This window comes from Gossypium hirsutum, chromosome D07 (genome assembly GCF_007990345.1).
Source record: "Gossypium hirsutum isolate 1008001.06 chromosome D07, Gossypium_hirsutum_v2.1, whole genome shotgun sequence".
NCBI classification, from domain to species: domain Eukaryota; kingdom Viridiplantae; phylum Streptophyta; class Magnoliopsida; order Malvales; family Malvaceae; genus Gossypium; species Gossypium hirsutum.
The window spans coordinates 49,951,531-49,976,788 of record NC_053443.1 but is presented as its reverse complement, the minus strand read 5'-3'; the positions used below and the strand labels follow the sequence as shown (position 1 = coordinate 49,976,788).

General features: G+C 32.4%; 1 protein-coding gene across 1 annotated transcript; it reads left to right on the top strand.

The window, feature by feature from the left end:
- Positions 1-268: 268 nt before the first annotated feature.
- Positions 269-2,427, top strand: LOC107954867 (anthocyanidin 3-O-glucosyltransferase 2). Its single transcript, XM_016890555.2, has one exon. The coding sequence runs from the start codon at positions 700-702 to the stop codon at positions 2,137-2,139; it is 1,440 nt and encodes a 479-aa protein (XP_016746044.2). The 5' UTR covers positions 269-699; the 3' UTR covers positions 2,140-2,427.
- Positions 2,428-25,258: the final 22,831 nt, after the last annotated feature.

Sequence of the window (25,258 nt, the reverse complement as noted above, 5' to 3'; positions counted from 1 at the left end):
CAAAAAAAAATTAGAAAAAGAACTACACACCCACCAATTTGGAGAGAACAACAAAATCATTCTTAAAATCACTTACAAAAGTAAGATTGTATAAGCACTACTGAAAAATGTGCTACAAGAGTAAATAAAAACTCCTAAAAGTAAATACTTGTTAAACAATAAAAAAAATAAAACTTAAAGATAACATGAGTCCAAATCAACTTGTGAAATAATTCATTATTCACTCACTTTCTAAGAAAAATTATTGGTAGCCGATAGAATTTGAGAGAAGGCATGCATCTTTATTTATCTATCCTAATTTGTGAATACATAGAGATACATATAAAATAAATTTGCAAACAAAAACAAAGAAAACACAAAAAGTGAATAAGAAAAAATAAGGAAAGAGAGAAAAAAAATAAAGAAAGCACAAAAAGTGAATAAGAAAAAATAAAGAAAGACTAAAAAAAGAAGAAAAAAATGGAGAATAGTCAAAGCTAGCATGACTGTTAAGCAAAACAAAATAATAAAAAAAAGAAGCGACAGCAAAGCAATGACATCATACTTGGCACCATTTAGCTTTTCTGACTGATGCACTCTCGTCTTTATTAATAAGCGGGAGAAAACTAAACCACGCAAACCCAATCAGCTTTCCCATCCTTCGCTGTTAAACTCTTCCACACTTAACTTCTCTTTCCTGTTTCCGTTTTCATTTCGAAGATGAAGAAAGCGGAGCTAGTGTTCATCCCATTCCCTGCAAAGGGCCATTTGGTATCCACGGTTGAAGTGGCTAAGCTTTTAGTGGATCTCAATTCCAACCTCTCCATCTCCGTTCTCATCATCGAGCGAACCGTCGACGCTGAAAGCACCGCCTACGCCGACTCTCTCACCGCCGCCAGCACCACCACTCGCATCAAATTCATTCACCTCCCTCAACCTGTTCAAGACACAGATGCGGCTAACTTTATTAGGAGTGTAGTTCAAACCCATGAACCACTTGTGAGAGAGGCCGTCACCAAAATAGTTGAGCACTCGAACTCAGTTCCCGGCTCACCTCGACTCGCCGGGTTTGTTCTCGACTTATTTTGTACTTCTTTTAGAGACTTGGCTAACGACTTCGGCGTTCCTAGCTATCTGTTTTGCACTTCGGGTGCTGGTTTTCTTGGCTTCCTATTTTTCACTCAAGCTCTTCATGATGAGCAAAACTTTGAGTTCGTTGAGTTAACAGACTCGGAGACTGAGTTCACTATTCCATCATATGTCAACTCGGTTTCCACTAAACTCTTTCCATCTGCAACGTTCAAGCCTGAAGGTTTTGGTTTATTCCTTTCCGTGGCGAAACAAGTGAGAGAAATGAAGGGCATCATGGTAAATACATTTTTAGAGCTCGAATCACATGCAGTTGACTCCCTTTCTAACTGTAAGCTTCCACCCGTTTACCCGGTGGGACCCATATTGAATACTGAAGGCTGTAGTGGGGTCCATCAGAATTATGACTCAATCATGCAATGGCTCGACCAACAACCACGTTCATCTGTGGTGTTTCTCTGCTTTGGGAGCAGGGGAAGTTTTAGTGCGAATCAGGTAAAGGAAATCGCTTGTGCACTGGAGCAGAGTGGGTTCCGATTCTTGTGGTCTCTACGTCGAGCCCCGGAGCAAGTAAACGGTAAGATGGGACACCCGACTGATTACGAGAATATGGCAGAGGTGTTACCGGAAGGATTCTTGGATCGAACGGCTGAGATTGGTAAGATCATCGGGTGGGCACCACAATCGGCCATCTTGGGCCATCCTGCGACAGGAGGGTTTGTGTCGCACTGCGGCTGGAACTCGACATTGGAGAGTATATGGTTTGGAGTGCCAATGGCGACGTGGCCGCTCTACGCAGAGCAACAGCTGAACGCGTTGCAATTGGTGAAGGAGTTGGGATTAGCGGTGGAGATTAAAATGGACTACAGGATAGATGGCGGGGGTGAGGTTGAACTTGTGAAGGCGGAAACAATAGAGAGAGGAATCAGGCGGTTGATGGAACATGATAGTGACGTTCGGAAGAGGATGAAAGAGATGAGTGATCGGAGTAGGAAGGCTTTGATGGACGGTGGATCTTCACACTCCACGTTATGTCGTTTTATTGATGAAGTCGTGGGCAACATGCCATGAAACTTCAGCACATTGCCATTGCTATTATTATTTCTAAAATAATGTATTCATAATCAAGATTTAGCTTAGCTTATTTAATATACTTATATTAGAAATATATAAATTTGGTACGCTCATTTTGTGATAAAATGTATATATGTTGCCATTTCTCCTAATGCAGGAGAGGGGTTTCTTTATAGTATATTTTTAATAATGTTGAGGTTGTTATGAGATTATGCGTGTAAGTACTCAAGTTTCATATATGAAAATTTATGTTATGAAGGAATAAAACTTTGAAAATTAGATTAATTCGGATTAAGTAAATTGGATTTCTTATTTTGTGAAAATATCTTGAAAGTATTTGATTTATCTTAAACTTTATCAGGATATTGATAATCCTAGTTTATTGGCTAGGTTAGTGGGGATTGATATTATAATTGATATGTATATCAAGTAATACTTAATATATTTAAGACTTGCATAAGTTAGATATATTGAGAGTTTTAGCATTTGACCTATTCATTTGTAAGTTGTTTTAGTGAGTACAATTTATAAGTAAAACAAGCAGTATAACACCTCGTTACCTAACCCGGTCACTAGGTCCGAGCTACAAGGTACCATGTTCATTTTCGGAGAAACTATGATTAATTTAAATTCGATTAAAATCCATTAAACATTCATATATAAGTAACACATATGTATAAAATGGTGCATAATCGTTTGTGGGTGTTATATGAGCTTACAGAAGCTCTTTTGCTAACTTGATGTTGAAGTAAGACCAAATTGTAAAGATTTGAAAACTTTGAGTTGACATCGTGACATCGGGGTCTCCTCATTGCAATGCAACTCTCTGAATTAGGCTTATTGTGACCTCAAGTACACATCGCCGCAATGTGAATCCTTGGTTGTTCCTCGTCGCGATGTTGGGGATACGTCATCACGACATGACATACTGTTTCCATAAAAATCAACATGGTACAAGTTTGTGAGACTTGTAACAATACTTAACATTTCAATTACAACAACAACATGAAAACAATATGTCAACTGCATTCAAGCCAAAAGATGCAATCACATAAAGACCATCAATGGAGGAGTTAGGTCAATGTTGTGTTTTTCAAAAAATCAGAATGCAAATTTTTCAAAAATATCTTACCTATCTCCGCTACACACCAAAATAGAGTTTCCAAAACTCTACCACCCAAATCACACTAATAGATAATTGTGGACAGTGCAACCAGATTTGCAGTTAAAACTGCCAGATCAGATATGCGTGGTCAAGCCACCATAATTACAAACAAGCTGCCAGATAGAATTGTAGATAAACCACCAGATAACGTAGATCATTAAACTGCCAGAAACTTCCTACTTTGACATCATCCCAAACCCCATGCAATGTATCATGACATGCATATTCAGAATCAGAGTGATGAGCATGTAGGACATGCTGTTGTATAATAACAGGACAAAAAGCATGGTAAGTCACGCTACGCAGATTAGATTTTCAGATATCAATGAATCATATCAAATTTGCCATGAAATCACACCCATGGTTATATATTAGAATTAGTATCAAACAAATCAACATATTTGAATATCATATGTTCTCATTCAACAAAGTACACAGAGACGTACCATCAAAATTATCAAAACATGGATCAAACCTGGACAAATCATATACCTTAACTACATCCCGAATAAAAGCACATTATACACTAATAGATCATAGTTACTTAACTTATATCATATCAGACATACGTACAGGTAACATATTAAACACTAACAAATCATCATATATAAGATTTTATAGCATATTTCAGACCATATAAACCCCACGGAAGGCCTAGCACACACCTGTGTGACTCAAAACATAAAATTTCTCTCACACGGCCTGGACACACGCCTGTGTCACTGGCCCGTGTGACTCTAATTCCAAAACAGTGAGTTACACAGCCTGTCACAAGGCCTGGTACATGGTCGTATGACCCACACGGCCTACCACATGGCCTGGCACACAACCATGTGGTATCGACAACCATGTTTTTTGGCTCTGTCAATTGTAAGATTTTGGGTTTTCATTGCACACCTGATATGATTTCGATATAGAAGCAACATATGTAACACCTCTTACATGTATTTATCATCGAAACAAAGTAAGAAGTGTTATCAAACGATCTGAAATATTTTTTTTACAAAAATTTTGACATAATTCCTTTTCATAAACATTCAATTCCTCCTGCAAATTCTCGAAACACAATTTCAAACAACTTCAATATTTCAACCAAATATAGTTATATGTTCAGACACAATTTATCCATCCATAACATTCTAATTGCTTTGTTAATAGTTTAAGGAAACAATTTATCAATTAATATACACCAATATTTTAAACCAAACAATATTTTATACATATATATAAATTTATACCACATTACATTAAGTCATCTATACATGCCATTTTTCAAAGTATTAGTTGCAAAATACCCGAAAGATGATGATGATAGTGTGGATGATGTTCTGACCCCGTCCAATTCCCGAGGTGATTAATATCACTATAAAACAAGGGAAAAATAAAGAAGAGTAAGCTTATAGCTTAGTAAGTATGTATGTAATTGATAAATAAATTTCTAGCATGATACCATATATAATATAATTTTTATCACACATAAATCTATTATCTATTCAATTTCCAGTAAACTATTTCTCTGCATCATAGTCACTAAATTATTTTTATCTAGAGCTACGGAACTCCAAGTTAAGATACGTAAATTTTTATTGAAACTAGACTCATATAAATTCTTATCATAAAATTTTCAGAATTTTTGGTTTAGCCAATTAGTACAGTTTATTCTCTAAAGATTCCCCTGTTTCACTACTTGACACTTCTGACCTCTCTTCACTAAAAGTCAATTATCTCTTAGTACAGAGTTCAAATGATGTTCCAACTTATTTCTTCTGAAAATAGATTCAATAAGAAATTTAAGAATGTAAATTTAAAAGCATAATTATTTTTGTACAATTTTTAGTGATTTCCCAAATTTAGAATAGAGGATTTCGAAATCATTCAGACCTTGTCTCACTAAAATTCCAATATCTCAAAATATATAACTCCTTTGGCCATTATTTCTATTTTATATGAAAGTAGACTCATTCAGATTTAATTTCATGTCTTATTCAACCACTAACTCAATTTCTATAATTTTTGGTAATTTTTCAAACTAACATCATTGTCACTGTCCAAATCTATTCTATTCCAACATCCCTCATTCACATAGCACTATAACCATTTACTTTATAACACAATACAATACTTCATCACTTCAGTTACTCTTTCGCAACTTATCACGTTCCAATCACATACTCATATCTCATTGAGCATGTCAGTATAACAAAAAATATTTGGGGTTTTTCACACAGTACTACCCATGTTACTTTTATCATTTGATACACGTAGTAGCCTTCACATAGTACTACACACGTGATCAAGTTTTACGGTTCACGTAGTAGCCTTCACATAGTACTACACATGTGATCAAGTTTTACGGTTCATGTAGTAGCCTTCACATAGTACTACACACGTGACCAAAGCTTTTCAGTACACATAGTAGCCTTCACTTAGTACTACACATGTGACCATCATTTATAAATTCACGTAGTAGCCTTCACACAGTACTACACACGTGACCAAAGCTTCTCGGTACACATTGTAGCTTTCACTTAGTACTACACATGTGACCATTATTTATCGATACACGTAGTAGCATTCACACAGTACTACACACGTGTTCATCGATACCTTATTCAAATCTTTACCATTCCGACAGTTCCACAAAGATTCTTACTTTCCAATAATTTACAATTTCTCCATAGCACATTATAATATCAATCTTTCCACTCAAATCCATAACCAATTTAATAATTCGATTTAAATCACTTCAACCATTACTTGCAGTTGGTATATCCATAAACCAAGCTGATTTTAAACAAATCAACTATCAATTTCAAATTTCTAACTTTAATATAACTATTTCATATCCAACCCTTTCGCATATATTGTCACGAAATATAACAAAAATAATTATAACAATGTATTAATTACATACAACTTACCTCGATACAAAATGTAAAGATTTTGGAATTTAATCCCCAATCTTCTCTTTTCCCCGATTAAGGTTGACTTCTCGTCTTTCTTGATCTATAACAGCAAATTGAGCTTGTTTAACATTCACATTTGTTTAAACAAGCTTCGACTCAACTTTTGTCAAAATTACGATTGTATCCCTAAACTTTTGCATAATTACATTTTTGTCCCCAAGCTCGAAAATTAAATTTTACTCCTTATTCTTATGTTTACAACATGCTGAACACTTTTTACTTCTATGGAAATATCAAATTCTCACTCTAACATGTACTTATGAACATTAAATATTTTTACCGATTACATCGGTTTACCCGTTTTCACTGAAAATCGCTTAGCAAAAGTTATTTAACATAATTCCTAGCTTCATATTCTACCATAAAACAGCAAAATAAACACATTTCACCTATGTGTATTTTTCCAAATATGAACCCTAACATGAATTAATGGTAGAATAAGCTAAACCGAGCTACGAGGATCTCAAAAATGCCAAGAACATTAAAAACGGGGCTAGGATGCACTTACTATGAGCTTGAAAAAGTAAAGAAACCCTAGCTATGGTGTCCCTTAAAATTCGGCAGCAACTATGGAGAAGATGACACCATTTTTCCATCTTTTTCCCATTTTATTTCTTTTTATTACCAAATGACTAAAATGCCCTTACTTAAAAAAAATCTATTTCACTAATTCTATGTCCATTTTTGTCCATCAATTAACTAATGGTCTAATTACCACATAAGGACCTCCAATTTAAAGTTTCATAGCAATTGGACACCTCTACATATAGAACCCAACTTTTGCACTTTTTACAATTTAGTCCTTTTGACTAAATTGAGTACCCAAACGTCAAAATTTTCGAACGAAATTTTCATGAAATTTTTCTGTGAAACTGTAGACCATAAAAATATAATAATAATTATATTTTCCCTCGTCAGATTTGTTGTCTCCAAACCACTATTCCGACTAGGCCCAGAATCGGGCTGTTACAACAGAGATGGTTACCAAATCTAAAAACGTCATTATATTGACTAATCAGATGAATTAATCAACCAATTCACTAAATTAACAATTGAAACCAAAACTACGTCGAAACACTTCAACTCAAAAACTCGAAGTGGTAATTAACGCTTACCCTCACACAAAAACAGTAGCGCGTGACTTAGATCACCAGAGAAAATTGATTCGCAATCCCTCCACCTAATAAAAGAACCAATTTAACATTCATCAAAAAAAACTAGAATGAAACAAGGAAAACAAATCTCGATCTTGACAAAATGATTGAGAGCGAGCATTATCAGAAATTCAATAGAAAAAATTATGTCGTTAACCTTTTAAATCAAACAAAGAGCACTATTTCCTCAAAGGAGCCCAGAACAAAATTAGTAGAAGAGAGAAAAGGAAAACAGAGGAAGGAGGAAAATAGAACGATAGTAAAAACAACCACAAGTGATAGCGTATGCTTCTTAATAGTTGAAATCGCACCAAAAGAATTATTCGACTTATGATTTAGAGCTTACAACTATTGTATTTGCTTTAAAGATTTGGCGACAACATTTGTATGGAGAAAAATGTCACATTTTCACAGATCATAAAAGCTTGAAGTATTTGATGTCATAAAAAGATTTGAATTTGAGACAACATATGTGGCTTGAGTTATTGAAAGATTACGATTTGATCATCGACTATCATCTGGGAAAGGCTAATGTCATGATTGATGCTTTGAGTAGAAAATCTCTATTTGCTTTATGAGCATTAAACACACGGTTGATGTTGATTGATGACGATTCAATTCTAGCAGAATTAAAAGCTAATTCGACATTTTTGCAACAAATTTATGAAGCTCATAAATGTGACGATGTTTCGATTGCTAAACGAAAATAGATTAAGACGATATCTGATTCAGATTTTCATGTTGGTTCAGATGATAGTTTATATTTCAAAGATTGAATTTATGTTCCAAGACATTCTGATCTCATTTAGAAGATTTTATAGGAACCTCACAGTAGTAGCTTATCGATTGATCTTGGTAGTAATAAAATGTACGATGATTTGAAATAGATGAATTGGTGGCCAGGTATGAAACGAGAGATTTTAGAGTTTGTATCAAAATGCTTAGTTTGTTAGCAAGTTAAAGCCGAGCATCAGGTACATTCTGATTTGTTACAACCTGTGTTTATTCCAAAATGGAAATGGGAATGTGCTACGATGGATTTTGTACCAGGATTGCCTCTATCTCCGAGAAAGAAAGATGTTGTATGGGTCATTGTAGATCATTTGACGAAGCCTGCGCATTTCATTCTAGTGCGTACTAATTTTTCACTCGAGAGATTGGTAGAGTTGCCAAGCTTGTTAGATTGCATGGTGTACCAATTTCACTCCTCCTCCAAGCAAGCCGGTGCGTCACGTTCGGGTTCCTAGCATGATGAGGCAAACCTGTTTGTTGCATGGTTCACCAATAGGCCCTTAACAATGCAGTTTATCGAGGGCCTTCCCCATCGTTGACCTTAACCTCTCATTGGGCTAGCGCTGCCATCACCCGTTAACCAGGAAGCACCCCCGCAGCAGTTCTTGGCCCTCCAAGAACAAATGAAGTTAATGAAGGAATAGGTGGTTGCCTAAGAAGCACAGTTTATGGAACAACAAGCCTTCTAGCAAGAATTACTGAGACAGAACAAAGAACTCCAAAGAAAAACACATGTAGACAACTCGTGTAACACCCCAAATCCAATCTAAACTTATGACTGAATCTGGCGATGTCACATTGTAACACCCCTTACCCATATTCGACGCTGGAATAGGGTACGAGGCATTACTAGAACACATACACTTATAAACATGTTAAACTGAGTTATAAAATTTCATTCAAATTTAAACTCTTCAAATTTTTAACATGCTTTTATAAATCTTCACGTTATAACTTCAAAATACTATATTTGTAACAAATAGGGCTTCTAAGACCCAATACATACTCATGCAATTCAATACTTCATTTCCATTTCAATTAATTCACGATTCTCATGTTCACGATTCAATTCAATTTCTCAATCCAATATACATTTCAATATCACAATAATTCATTTAATTCATATCATATCATTTGCAATTTCTATTTAATTCACATACAATTCAATTTCAATAAGTTCAATACCAATACATATTTATCGTTTAACTTAGTGTCCCATTTTTGCATCATTTTACACTTCAAGCATGAACCTAGTATTTCATTTCCTTTCGACTCCTGTTTCCTATGCATATCACACAAGATATAAATATTACACTCAACCATAGTCGCAAGCTAGTCTTTTTGAAGACTAACCACATGATAAACCATTTTAATAAAGATTACAAACTTTAAACCTTATGCCATGGCCCAATTTTAAGGTTATTGAAATAGTGGTTTCGTAACCACAAATCTGATCTAAAGAGAAAATTTATTATTAATTTTTATGATTTATCGAGTGATTAGATATAAGTATTAGAGTATTGATAAGAAAATTTGTTGTTTGCATGCCTAAATTGCCTATTAGGACTTAATTGCAAAAGTGGGTAAATATGAGTTTTAGATGATAAAGGATTTATTTGAAGTACATAATCAAAGTAGAGGTCCTTAAATAGAAATTAGACCATAAAATTTCCATGGACAAAAATAGGCATGCATAGATAAAAATAACTAAAGTTTTAATGAATGGTATTTTAGTAAGTGAATAATAAAAAGAATAAAAAGGGAAAAGATGACAAAAATATCATCTTCTCCATATGCTTGCTGCCGAATTTGGAAAGACTTCATAGCTAGGGTTTTGGCCACTTTCAAGCTTGATTGTAAGTACATCCTAGCCCCGTTTTTAATGTTATTTGCATTTTTGAGATCCTCGTAGCTCGTTTAGCTTATTCTACCATTAATTCATGTTAGGGTTTATATTTGGAAAAATACCCATAGGTAAAAAGTGTTTATTTGATGTTTTATGATAGAATATGAAGCTAGAAATTATGTTAAACAACTTTTTCTAGTCGATTTTAAGCGAAAACGAGTAAGTTGAAATAATAGATAAAAATCTCTAATGTACATAAGTAAGAGTTAGAGTAAGAATTTGATGTTTTCATAGAAGAGAAAAATGTTCAGCATGTTATAAGACATAAGAATAAGAGATGAAGTTTAATTTCCGAGCCTTGGGGCAAAAATGTAATTATGTAAAAGTTTAGGGGTAAAATCGTAATTTTAACAAAGTTAGAGTCGAGGGCTGTTTTGATGTGTTAGTATTAAATAAGTTAAATTAGCTATTTTAGATCAAGAAGAACGAAACTCGAGGTTAGACAAAGGGAAGAATAAAGTTGAAGACTAAGTTGGTGAATTGGGCTATATTTGGTATCGAGGTAAGTTTACGGTAAATAAATGCAATATTGCAATAATTATTATTAATGCTGCTATTTTCCAGAAACTACAAATTTATTCCATGAATTTATTTTATGTTGATTCAAGCATAAAATGATAAAGAATTAATATTAAAAAGTCCCATTGATACATAAGGAAAGTACTGGATACAAATGTCATGACATTTGGGTAAAGAGATCCCATGTAAGACCATGTCTGGGACATGGCATTGGCATCCTTGAGATCATGAGAGGTCCCATGTAAGACCATGTCTGGGACATGGCATTGGCACCGAGACGAGAGGTCTCATGTAAGACCATGTCTAGGACATGACATTGGCACCGAGACGAGAGGTCCCATGTAAGGCCATGCCTAGGACATGACGTTGGCACCGAGATGAGAGGTCCCCTGTAAGACCATGTCTGGGACATGGCATGGACACCGATATGAGAACATCCCATGTAAGACCATGTCTGGGACATGGCATGGGCACCGATATGAGAATATCCCATGTAAGACCATGTCTGGGACATGGCATGGGCACCGATATGAGAACATCCCATGTAAGAGCATGTCTGGGACATGGCTTTGGCATGTTATGATCAAAAGAGACCCAAGTATCCTTATTATTCCAATGTGGCTCAACGGGATAGTAAACGAATCATGTACATGAAAGTTCAGTTATAAGCAAAAATGGCAAGCTTAGGTGAGTTATAAGATTTAAGAATTTACTATATTAACAATTGATATTCAACGATGCAACAAGAGAAGAGTAAGTTATGAACACAAGTATACTAAGTAAACAAGCAAAAGAACTAGAATGAGATTAACTAAAGAGTAAACTAGAGATACAAACATTTGAGTTTAATTATTTGTGTTAAATGTTGTTATTTATTTGCTAGTAAACTTACTAAGCTTTATGCTTACTTCTTTTATTTTTCTTTCTCTTATAGTATTGCAAAGCTACTTCAAGGATCCTAAGGAAGTCAGAGATCGTCCACACTATCATTCACAGCAACTCGGTATCTTATGATAAATTAAGTTCGAGTTATGGCATGTATAGGGATTAGTCATTTTGAATGTTTGTATCTATGATATTGCTAAAGGAAGATGTGTGAGTATGGGATAATGTTTGGCTTTTAAAATGGTTAAGTATGAATATGTTGGGTACTATGTATGTTTAGGTGATAAATCATGCATGGAAACCACGAAAGAGTAAAAATTTGCAAAGAAACAGATTTCAGGCAGCAACAGTGACGTGACTTTGAAAAATCACCTAGGATAGTATATAATGAGTTATAAGGTTAATTATATATAGATTGAAATTTTATTGAGTCTATTTTTATGGAAAAATAACGGTTTAACAAAAGGAATTTTATATTTTGATATATGTGAATTTTAGTGAGACAGGGTCAGATCTATTTTTGGAGTCCCCTGTTCCGAGTTTAGAAAATCAGTAAAAATTGTACAAAAATAGTTATGAGTTGTAATTTATATTTCTATATTCCTTATTGAGTCTATCTTCTATAGGACCAAGTTAGAACACCATATGAAAATCCTAAAATGAGAAAACTTATTTTTAATGGCAATAGGTCAGGACAGTCGAGTGATGAAACAGGGGAGACTTTAACTAATAAACTGTACTAATTGGCTGAACCAAAAATTCTAAAAATTTTATGGTAAGTAGATATACGAGTCTAGTTTCAGGGAAAATTTATGGAATTAAATTTCCATTTCTGTAGCTCGAGTTATAATCAATTTAGTAACTACTGCATGATTGGATAGATTTGCTGTAAATAGCAAAATTAATTTCAAAAGAAAATTTTCTTGCCTCAAACTAGTAAGACTAGTAAAGTAATGCCTTGAGCTCGACTCCAGCAACAGTTTCGGGTAAGGGGTGTTACACCTTACTACCCTTTTATGATCACAAGCATATTTTCATCTAGACATTTACCATCTTAATGCATAATTTTATAAATTTAATGTGGCGTAATCTAGCCACAACTTGGCCAAAGCCTAAGCATACACACCAAACATGCTAGCCAAATAAACATATAGTATAAGTATTATAAGCATGGATAAACACCACATTTATTTATGTATCAAACTTATCAACATGAGTTAATTCATAAACCATTTTTGACATTGCTACATACCAAATCATATACCAAGTATACCACTTACACATACTATGAAACTTTATTTTCTCACATGAACTTTAACTATAAGTAATAATGCACAATTATAAACATCATTTCTTTTCAATCGTTTATCGATTATAATTAAGCATATGACCAATTATACACAAATCATTCATATGTTCTTCCAATTTTCCTTCTCCTCCTCTCCATTCCATATCCTTAATGTGTATAACACACTTAAACAACATTAACTACAATTTTACTATTCTCTCACATGTATATTCAAAGGTGTCTATTCGAGTCAGAGTCACTAAATTATTTTTACCTAGAGGTACAAAACTCCAAATTAAGATCTGTAAATTTTCCCTAAAAATAGATTCACATATCTTCTTACCATAAAATATTAAGAATTTTTGGTTTAGCCAAATAGTAAATTTTATTCTTTAAAGTTTCCCTTGTTTCACTGTTCGATAGTTCTGACCTCTCTTCACTAAAAATTAATTATCTCATTATACAAAATTTATATATTGTTTATGTTTATTTCTCTTGAAAATAGATTCACTGAGGATTTTAAAAATATAAACTTTATCCCATAATTATTTTTTTTACAATTTTTTACAATTTTCCAAAGTCAAAACAGGGGATTCCAAACTCATTCTGACTCTGTCTAACTAAACTTCAAATATCTCAAAATTTATAACTCTTTTGCTTGCTCTGTTTCTTTTATGTGAAAATAGACTCATTCAACTTCAATTTTGTACCATCATTTTTGGTGATTTTTCAAAGGCACACAACTGTTGCTGTCTAAACTGTTTTATTGCTAAATGTACTCTTTCATAATTTCAGTTTTTCACTTTCAATCACAATTCAATTCAAAATTCACTTTTCCATTTCTAAGTGAATATTCAATTCAATTCCACACCTATATTCATTATTCAATTACACTTAGTCAATTTCCTGATGAACACTTTGGAATAATAACAGATACTCGGTGGATTCAGCACATAGCAACCACCTTATTAATCAATGATGTCTGGTGGAATCAGTACATAGCAACCACCTTACTAATCAAGGATGTTTGGTTCACATAGTAGCCTGCACATAGTACTACACATGTGACCATTACCATCCGATACACATAGTAGCCTACACATAGTACTACACACGTGATCAAAACTATCCGGTACGCATAGTAGCCTGCACATAGTACTACACATGCGACCTATCATTCCGGTACATGTAGTAGCCTGCACATAGTAGTACACACGTGACCATCACTTTCACTTTTACATAGTGGCTTACATACAATCCGTGCCACACATGTGATCATTTCTGTCACTTCATTCGTATCCCTTTTTATTCCAAAGGTTCATTCGAGAATTTTTCACGTTTTCTCACTTTTCTTTTTATCGATCAATTTCAATTTCTCGTCTTTCTTGATTTATAACAATACATTTAACTTATATAACCTTCACACTATTCATTCCAGTCCAAAAATCATACCTTGGAAAAATTATATTTTTGCCCCTAAAGTTTCACAAAATTATGATTTTGCCCCTTGGCTCGTAAAATAATTTTTATTCAATTTCCTTGTATTTTAGGCCTAATTAAACCATTTTCATAACTATAGAAGTCCACAATACTCACTTATTCACACACTTGTGACATATTTTATAACTTTTACAAATTAATCCTTTTAGGCATTTTCATCGAAAATTACTTAGTACAAATCGTTTATCACACTCCAAAAATTCATATTCTTCCATAAAACATCAAAATACATGCATATCATTCATGGGTAAATTTTTAAACACAAACCCTAGTTCAAAACAATGGTAAAAATAGGTAAATCTTGTTACGAGGATTTCAAAAACATAAAAATCATTAAAAACGGGGATAGAACGGACTTACAATTGAGCTTGGAAGCTTGAAAACTCCTAACCATGGTTTCTGCATGCAATTTTCGGCCTAGGGGTTGAAGATGGACAAAAATTGGCTTTTAATTTTGTTTTTAATTCATTTTAATAACTAAATGACCAAAATGCCCTTAATGAAAAACTTTGGAAACATGCCTAACTATACCCATTTTTGTCCACCAACTTAACCAATGGTCTAATTACACTATAAAGAACTCCAATTTAAAATTTCATAACAATTGGACACCTCTAACATATAGAACTCAACTTTTGCACTTTTTACAATTTAGTCCTTTTGACTAAATTGAGTGCCCAAACGTCAAAATTTTCGAACGAAATTTTCAAGAAATCATTTTATGAAATCGTAGACCATAAAAATATAATAAAAATAATTTTTTTTCTCGTCGAATTCGTGGTCCCAAAACCACTATTTCGACTAGCCCTAAATTCGGGCTGTTACAACTCGGGGTCCTAAGACAACATCTACACCCAAGATGAGACCCCAAGTCTGTAGAGGAAAGAGTGGCTGAACAAAATGGATGAGCTGCGCCGTGACGTGCGGGCGTTGCACCTTGAGTCACAGGATCTGGACTAGTTGTTCTGCTCCAACAACCCGCTGGCTCCTAAAACCGCAACAGTGGGTTTGCCACACAATTTCAAGGTACCTAAAGATATGTTCGAGGGAAGGAGTGACCCGTAGGCCCACTTGATGCAGTATAGAGATTATATGAACGTACTGGGGGTGTCGGGTGCGGCCATGTGTAAAGCCTTCTCGACAATGCTGAAAGGAAGTGCCAAAGACTAGTACCTTTCTCTCCTGTAAGGCTCGGTCCGCAACTTTTCACAGTTAGGGCAAATGTTCCTAGGTAGGTTTAGGGCCCATCGAACGATCATGAACATGCCCATGGGGTTGATGTTAGTGAAGTAGCGAGATGGCGAGTCCCTTCAAGATTACATGAAGAGGTTCCACGCGGCGACCCTCAACAGAAAAAAACTTGGAAGACTAGTGGGCGATAAATGCCTTCATCATGGGAGTATAGAATGACCATATGGAGTACTCATTCACAGACAACAAGCCACAGAGCCTAGTTGACCTATATGAGCTAGCCCTTAAGTTCGCAGAGACAGAGGAGACTAATAGAGCATCACGAGCTAATTTTCAAAGAGAATACCAAAAAATATGAGGTTTGTATAAAACTATGAGAGAATATAAAAAATTATGAGGGCATACTAAAAATTCTGAGGGGATACCAAAAAACCATGAGAGAATACCAAAAATATGAGGTGTGTATAAAAAATTATTATAGAATACCGAAAAAATGGGGAGTACAAAAAGTTATAAGAATTTACCAAAAGTTTTGAGGTAGTGCCAGGAAATATGACTGCAAAAAATTATGAGGAATTATCAAAAAATGAGGACGACCTAAAAATTTTGAAAAATTACCAAATATTAGTTTGTCTTATTAAATGTGCATTATTTATTTAATTTTTCAATATTTTTAAATTTATCCTTATATATAATATTTTTATTATAAAATATTAGCATGAAAATTAATAATTTAAAAATTTTCAATTTTTTATGTCTACAAAACCACATTAAAAACTCTTAATATGCAAAAATAATGATTTTTTTACTCCAAAAATATATTTTCCTATTCAAATCTTTATTCCAAATGCATACAAAAAAATTGAGAGAAAACATAAAAAAAAATGAAAAAGTGCCAAAAGTTATGATGGAATATAAAAAAATATGAGTATAAAAAAATTATGAAGACATACCAAAAATTTTGAGGGAATACCAAAAAACCATGAGAGAGTACAAAAAAATCATGAGGCATATAGAAAAAGAATTATGAGGGAATTCCGTAAAATATGAAGAAATACCAAAATTTATTAGGGATTACCAAAAATTATGTAGAAGTGCCAAAAAATACATGAGGAAGTATAAAAAATTATGAGCGATTACCAAAAAGAATATAAAGGAGTACCAAAGATATTGAGGGACTACCAAATATTAGTTTGTCTTTTTAAGTTTACTTTATTTATTTATATTTTAAATTTACTAGTGTATATAATATTTTTAGTATCAAATATTAATATGATAATTTAATATTTTAAAAATTACTAAAATATTCCATCTACAAAATCTCATTAAAATTTTTTAATATGTAATATTTTTTGGAGCTTCTAGAAGTTCCCAATATTATGTCAACTACAATTTATCTGTTTTCTAATGCACAAGGACAACAATAGACCACTTAAATGATAGAACCAAAATTTACTTTCTGAGTTATAAAAAATATATATTAATTTTTTTATCAATGTGACATCCCATGCCCGGTCTGGTTGCTGGACCTAAGCTATAGGATGTTACCACTCAAAGCTCACTCTTACATACACTCGACACATTTATTGCTGACCATTTCGCGAAGTATTATGTGGCAGACATATCTTGCGAGTCATTCAACTTCGTATTGAACTATAAATGAGTAGTTTGCGGACTATTTCACAGATACCCCAACATTACAATAGGATTCGCGGAAACTTATAATGCAAAACGTAAATAAAACCTTTATTCATTTTATTTACCTACATAAAAAGAGTACAAGGTAACCCTTTCAAACTTTAACATATCTATTTATGAAATAGCCAACTGTCTAATAGATATCACTTAGACCAACCAAACAAAATCAAGAGTCTACTACAACTCCGGGCGGATAATGTGAACTTCTTGTTGTTCCTATCGACACATTCAAAATTTATTAAATAAAAATTACATAGAAGTAAGTATTAATAATACTTAGTAAGCTCATACAAAATTCAAAAATTAACTTACCTCACATAACCATTATATGCAAATCTATTGTGCGGACATAGTTTACCTACCTACCTACACAGACTATCAGCAAGGTAAGTGCGTACACCGAATAAAATATAATACGCCAAATATGTGACATGATATGTTAAGCTTTCCTATTCAGATAATCCATTTCCCTTTCAATGGAACAGACTTAAAATTTAACAATAAATTCTTCCATTTCCTTTTATTCCGTAATTCACCAATTTCATACTTCACATAATTTATGATACCCGATGAAACATCATAAAAGAACTCAAAAAATAGGTATGCTTCACATCAGAGACTCATCTGAGCTAATCATGTACAAATGTGTCAGGTTATCCATACGAGCTAAATCTTTATCGACACAACAATAGTATGACCAGGGCTTTATATACGTGTAAGGTTACTAGTCTAGGCTAAACCTGTGTCATATGTATCTTTGAGTCTGCAACAAATGCTAGATCCTAGAATCATTAAGAAATAATATGTAACCATGTATATGAGTCTTTTACTAAGTTCATCAGGACGCATTTATTTTATAATCATATTCTCATCCCATTGTGTCATAATTCATTATCTCTCCTCTATATATTCAACACGCCGAATTTGACTTACCCAAATTTCCAATTATAGCATCAAAGAATAAAAAGGAAAGAAAGTTAAAAAAATGTTTATATTGTATGAATTTACCTGGCGAAATGATAACTCGCCACGATAGGTCTACTCAACAATTTTTCCTTTCCCGCGATCTTCTCTTGGCGGATTCAAATATTGATCTATAACATAATTTAATTCAATTTTTATCAACAACACATCATTCATCAACTTAACGTGCATATAAATAAATTCAATTCTATTACTTGCAATTCCTTTAAACTTTACATACTATACATTCTAGTCCTTTTATAACAACATTTATAGTAACCTCAATTGATTTCGAAATGTTTACACCTTAGTCCTTATAATTAGAAATAATATTTCTTACTTTACCATGTAACCCATTTTTCATATCTAACTTCTAATATAATCAATTAGCATCAACCTTTCAAGCATTCAACAGTGACAATCTCATGAAATCTTTAATAGTTTTAAAAATGAGAACTATCGTTAGCTAGATTGAAGCAGAACAATCTCAAAAGCACAAAATCCATGAAAAATAGGCTTGAATTAGCTTACCATGCAATAGCACAAAGATTGATCGAACTTTCCTAACTCAAAAAAGAAGAAAGGCGATGATGGAGAAGATGAAAGAAATGAACTCCTTTCCATCCACTATGTTACGATATTTATATACCTCATCTTATTATTAATTAACATTAACATTGTTTTAGATAATATCAACACTTAACCAACCACTATTTATAAGGAAATGACTAAATTATCCTTTTAGGCCCTAATCAATTACCGTATCATCACTAGTAAGTAGAAATCCATAATAATAAATTTTTACGATTAAGTCCCTATACTACAATCAATTTATAATGAATCAAATTACCAAATTAGGATTTTGTATAACAATATAATAAACTAATAATTATTAAATACTAAAACTTACAGGCTGAAATGTCAGTAAATGAGGTTCTGAAACCATAGTTTTCTGTACCACTGGAATCAGGCTGTTACAATAAAAATCAGAGTATCCACCATTGGTTGCAAAATTGAACTTTATAGTAGATGAATTCATTAATTTTTGTTTAATCTAATAAAAATAAATTTTCAATTTTCTCTAAGTAAGTAATTTTATATATTCAACCAAAATAATAAAATAAAATAAATCTAAACAAACCTAATAATTTTAGAAAAAAATTTAACTCACAAATTGATACTTAAACCTTTTTTTTATCATAAATGGTATCTAATTTTGTTTTTTTAAAAACGGTACTTCTATTAATGTCCACCATTAAGTCTTGTTTAGAAAAAAAGAAAACTACCAAACAAAAATTGACATGAGGCACAAATTATAAATAAATATTATTTTATTTATACATATTTGTTTTTGATTTACTTTTTTCTTTCTTTCTTTTTCCTCTCATATTTTCTCTTACCTCTCTTTAAAAGCCCCAAGCCAACCACAATTTTATTTCCTTAAAAAAAGATTAAAAAAATATTTCAACCACCATGTGAGCGTGAAAAGCAAAGAGATTTAATTCGTCATTTTTTTCATTAGACTTGATTCATTGTTATGATCAGATATTTAATTAATGTAAACTACTGATTTCAGTTCATACTCTATTGACTTATTAGGCTATTAGAATTACCGTACTGGCACATTGATTCAAGTTTAAAACTAATGTATTAGGATGCAACTTTTTAATCCCTATCTTGTTTGTTTCAATGTTGAAATTATAATAATAATTTTTAAGTGTCTAATTTCTCAATTATTTGTGATTTTCTTGAATTATGTTATTTATGTTCTTAATTATATTATTTGTACTTATATTTTAGTTATTACTATTTAAAAAATAATTGGAGAAAAATAAGCTTAAAGTTAATTTTTGACCTGTTTTTGCGGTTTGGGCTTTCACACAATCGAGATTTAGTATGTTGGTCATAACTTGAGCTACAAACCTTCATTTTGGACCCATAAAATACTAATTCAAGGGAATTGAAAGACCTAGCTAGATCCATTTCATGATTGAAACCCAAAAATGTTAGGAAGGCTTCCAAAATTTGCCTGGAAGTTTGACACAAAAATTACTGAGAAGCTTAGAAAAATTATGCTTTAAGTAATTAAGGACACTTTTGTATTTTCTCCATTATATTATTTTTCCTTATTAATAGACATTATTAGGTTAAGATTATGGGGACATAGACCTATTTGTTCTTAGTTTTATTTTGTTTTCTTTATTTTATGGGTTTCTAAACCCTTGTTTCTAGTCGAAGGTTAATAGAAGTATGATTCGATTGCTTTGTGAGACCTAATTTGTGCGTTCATTCTTCTTTGCTCTTTAGTTATGCATCTTGTTGACCCATTTGAAGGTAAGGAAAAAATCTGTGACTGAAACAGTGTCCACATCTTCAGGCACTGTTTCATTGCCAAACTTGCCTATTTTTAGAGTTGGCAAATTTTAGAACAAAAGTATTGAGCTATCTGTTTTGGAATTATTTGGATGAATTAGAGACCACAACATAAAGACCATTTGAGTTAAAATTGAAGATTTGAATATTAGTAACTTGCAGATCGAGTCTGATTACTTACAGATTGAGTAAAGTCAATTTCTATATTTGAAGATATTAGATTTGTAACACTTTATACCTGGTCCAATTGCCTGACCCAAGATATAAGGTATTACAACTATAAAACTTTGACATCGTTCACAATTTAATAAAAAAATAACCAAATAATTCATTTGCAATCATTTTTCATGTTATTCAATCAAAACGAGACTTATTTTGAGCTTACGAAACATTTAAAACAAACCGAGAACAATTCTAGATTAAAATGAAACTTTAATAAAAGTTTGAGTAAAAAGTGAAAACATTGCCATGTGATAGAACTCAACCATGTGGCTCAAAAACATGGTCGTGTGGTCAAATTGTATAACAAACTGTGTCTGTGTAACTTAAGGTCACACGACCATGTTACCAGGCCATGTAACTTTCTGATGCCGTATGGACAAACCTACACCAAAAATCAAAGAGGCCACATGGTCGTGTCATGCAACTATATGGGACATACGGCCGTGTGGTAGACCGTGTCACAAACCGCGTGTGCCCAAAATACCTTCAAACACAAGTTAATTCACCCACAATTTCTTAGACTCCAAGCCATGCATTTACCATCACATAAACCTATTCAAAATGTACTAAAACATGCCAAAATATGCCAATTCACATTCAACCTATGTGTCTAACCAATATGCCTTCATTGGCACCACAATTCAAGCATAAATAAAAATTGTCAAACCAAGACATAATCAACATGTCAACCTTATTCAATTATCAAATAAGTTCCAAATAACATGTACCACAAACAACCATTTATACCCAACTTTCAAATACGGGTATATACCAACCAAAGTTCGTAAGTTACCAAAACAAAATACCAATTTCAACAAGTTTTTAAGAAAGACAACAAATGACAAGTCACCATTTCAATATACCAAATACCAAGGTCATGTTTACATTACAATGGAACAAGTTATCTTCAAGATACCTATTAACATAAACATACCAAAACCTTATTTACATGTCACTTATAACTAGGCCAAAATAAACAAATAGGTACTGAAAGAGTTACCGGATAGTGTGATCTAAAAAGATATTCCAATGGATAGCGAGAGTTCAACAATCTATAAAGAAGAAAAACCAAATAGATTAAGCTTACATAAAGCTTAGTAAGTTCATAAAATAAAACATTACATACCTGTCAATTTAATTTACAAATCTTACATAACATAGAATTAACATTCCTTTTTCTTGTTTCATCATTCCAACTAAACGAAATGGTTTACCTGAACAACTCATAGCACCAATACATAACATGTTAAGAATCATATACCTAGATATAATCAACGAACTATAGTTCATCATACCATCTCATTTCATTTTTATTTCAATAACCAACTGTTTTGCATAGAGAACAATAGTAAATTGACTTCAGATATGCGAAAGGGTAATGCTCACACAAGTTGAAAAAAAGACATTAACCGATACAAAATGCTGCCCACACAAGTTTTAGAGAATTTGTAACACATGCATGATCTCAAGCCATTGGTATGATATCCATCACCGATACATAGTACCTAAAACTATAATCACCGGCACTGAGTGCCTGAAACTATAACACCGTTATAAAGTACCTGATACTGTAATCACCGACAACTAGTGTCTGGAATACCCTAATGACATGTCATTTGTATCCTAGCTATTCACTAAGTTCACACGGGCTTATCATGTTTTTCTGAGATTATCACATGTTCAAACTCTACATTTCAATCCATTATCGTTCCATTTTATTACCATTCAATAAATCATAGCATAATTCATATTCATATAACCAAACACATAATTAATTGAGACATTTAATAACATCAAAAATGTAATACGAACTTACCAAAATACAATAGCTATCAATACTCGACGACTTTTTCTTTCCTGCGATTATCAGCTGAATGATTTGTTTCTTGATCTAAATATAATAATTTTATTCAACTAACCAATTCAAATACCATAAAATACATAAATTCACATATTTGACCGTTAATCGTCATTTTACACTTTTACCCTAAACTTTTACCTTTTATTTAATTTAATCCCTAAACTCAAAAATTTCAATTTAATCCCAATTTAACCTAAACAAAGCCAACCGAATTTTTTGTAATCCCTTTACAATCCATATTCATCATATTTTTACAAGGATTTTATGAAACTTTACTATTTTAGCAATTTAGCCCTTGAACTTTAAAATCAACCAAAACTACTTTACAAAATAGTCCTATTTAACTATCAAACTTATAAATCTATCACCAAACTTAAAAAAAGATCACAAATTCATCAATGACATAATTCAAAACATTTAATATTTTTACAAATTAGTCCTCGGGTTAGCTATATTAAGCTACAACAATCTCAAAACATAAAAATCACTAAAAATGGGTGAGAAATACATACCATGCACTTGAACTTGGCTGAACCTAAATGAGCTCAAAAATGGTGGCTTTCGGTTGTAAAGAACAAATTGAAGAAGATGAACATTTTTGTTTGTTTTACTTTATGTTTATTTAATTTAATTACCATTTTACCCTTTAAAAATAAATTAAATTTCACGACATACCTTACCTAAACCGTCCACTATTATCAAACATGGATTATTTACCTCATAAATCACCCCAATCAAGATTCCATACTAATTAACACATAAACTAATAGGGATTAACTTTTTTAGCTTTTACGATTTAGTCCATTTCATTTAATTAACTATCTAAACATTAAAAATTTTTAACCAAGTTTTATTACGAATTGTAATAACTCTATAAAAATTAAATAAATAATAAAATATTGATTGACTAGTCAAAATTGTGGTCCCGAAACCACTATTTTTGACACCATTAAAAACGAAATGTTACAACTCTCCCCTTAAAGAAATTTTCATCCTCGAAAATATTACTAGAGAAAAGGTTCGGGTATTGTAATTTCATGGTCTCCTCGGGTTCCCAAGTGGCTTCTTAACACTGTGATGCTACCAGGGAACTGTCACTAAAGATATTTATTTGTTTCAAAGTTCTTTAGCCTCCTGAACCAAAATCTTAACCGGTTCTTCACTGTAGGTCATATCAGGTTGTAACTCTATTTCATTCAGAGAAGTCATATGTGAGGGATCAGACCTATAATATCTCAACATCAACATGTGGAAAACATTGTGAACCTTCTCAAGTTTTGATGGTAAATACAAATTAACATTTTTGGCTCGAGTTTTGTATGAAAGTTCATCATGGCTCAAATATATGTACTAAGGACAAATAAACAGGGTTAGTTTTTTGGCTCTGGGTGTTTACCAAATAATACCTTAGGTCATCCCTAGGTATCTCAATATTCACAAATTTATTCAATCAAATAATCACAAATTCAATAATCTATCATACATACTAGCATGTTTGTTTCCCTGTATTCTCTATATCATTTGTCATATTCAATTGCTTAATGCGTATTTACAGTGTAATATATAGAACTTAGTAGTCTAATAATAATAAAAAAAATTAAAATCATCTACTATCATGCCAAATTAATAGTAATTACAATCAACCTATATACATGCTCATTACCAATCACTGTTATTTCTACAAGCTCAAGTATAGAATTGACAATAAAAATTAAAGAAAAGCATAAAAATTAAAAACAAATTTTCTATATCACCCCCACACTTTAGGTAACGCATTGTATTCAATGTGTAACCCTAAAAAAAGAGAAAAGATACTCGATTGATCGTGATAGGTTTGTCGGCTAATGGTGGGTGTTTTCTTCCATGCTTTTGCTGAAATCTCGAATTTCTAGTATGTCTTTCATGTGGGGATTTTACACAAATTTATAAATTTATAAATGTGTATAATTCTAATATTTCTATAAATTTTACCAATTACAATATCCTAAAAAATCGATAAATTTTCCTAATGTAAAAAAAAATCAAACATAAAAATTATCCTAACGTATATATGTATCATAAATTTATATATATGTATATATATATTTTCATTCATTCATTCATCCCCTTCCTGGAGTCCTTGTTTTCTCCTCTCTTATTTTTGTCTTCTGTAGAGTACTACAAATTGTTTGTATAAGTCGTCTCCTAGTAATTTCTTTGGAGGTTTCATCTCTCTGTCCAGTCGATCCATAGGTACTCCTACTCTTTACATAATTCTGATATTAGATGTGGAAAGAATGTTCCTTTTGATTGATTCCATACACAATCACATTCTAATAGATCTAAGTACCAATAGATATTTGCTTCTTTTGCAAGATCGCATATACTAAGATGGCCAATACCTGTTTATATTCAAGATGTCTACTGTGGGCCAAATTTTGAACATACGAACTTCATCCATAATTTTTCTTTTGGAGTCATTAGCTCTTGATTGAATGTCTCAGGTATCTCTGTTCCTATTTGATATGCCTAGTCTTCTTTCCCTTCTGTTAAAAACCTCAAAACCTTTTCCATGTCTACGTTTTAAAATTGTTTGAGATCTATTTTGAACAAGTAATCATAGTAATAATATGGATTATCATAAAATTAACAAA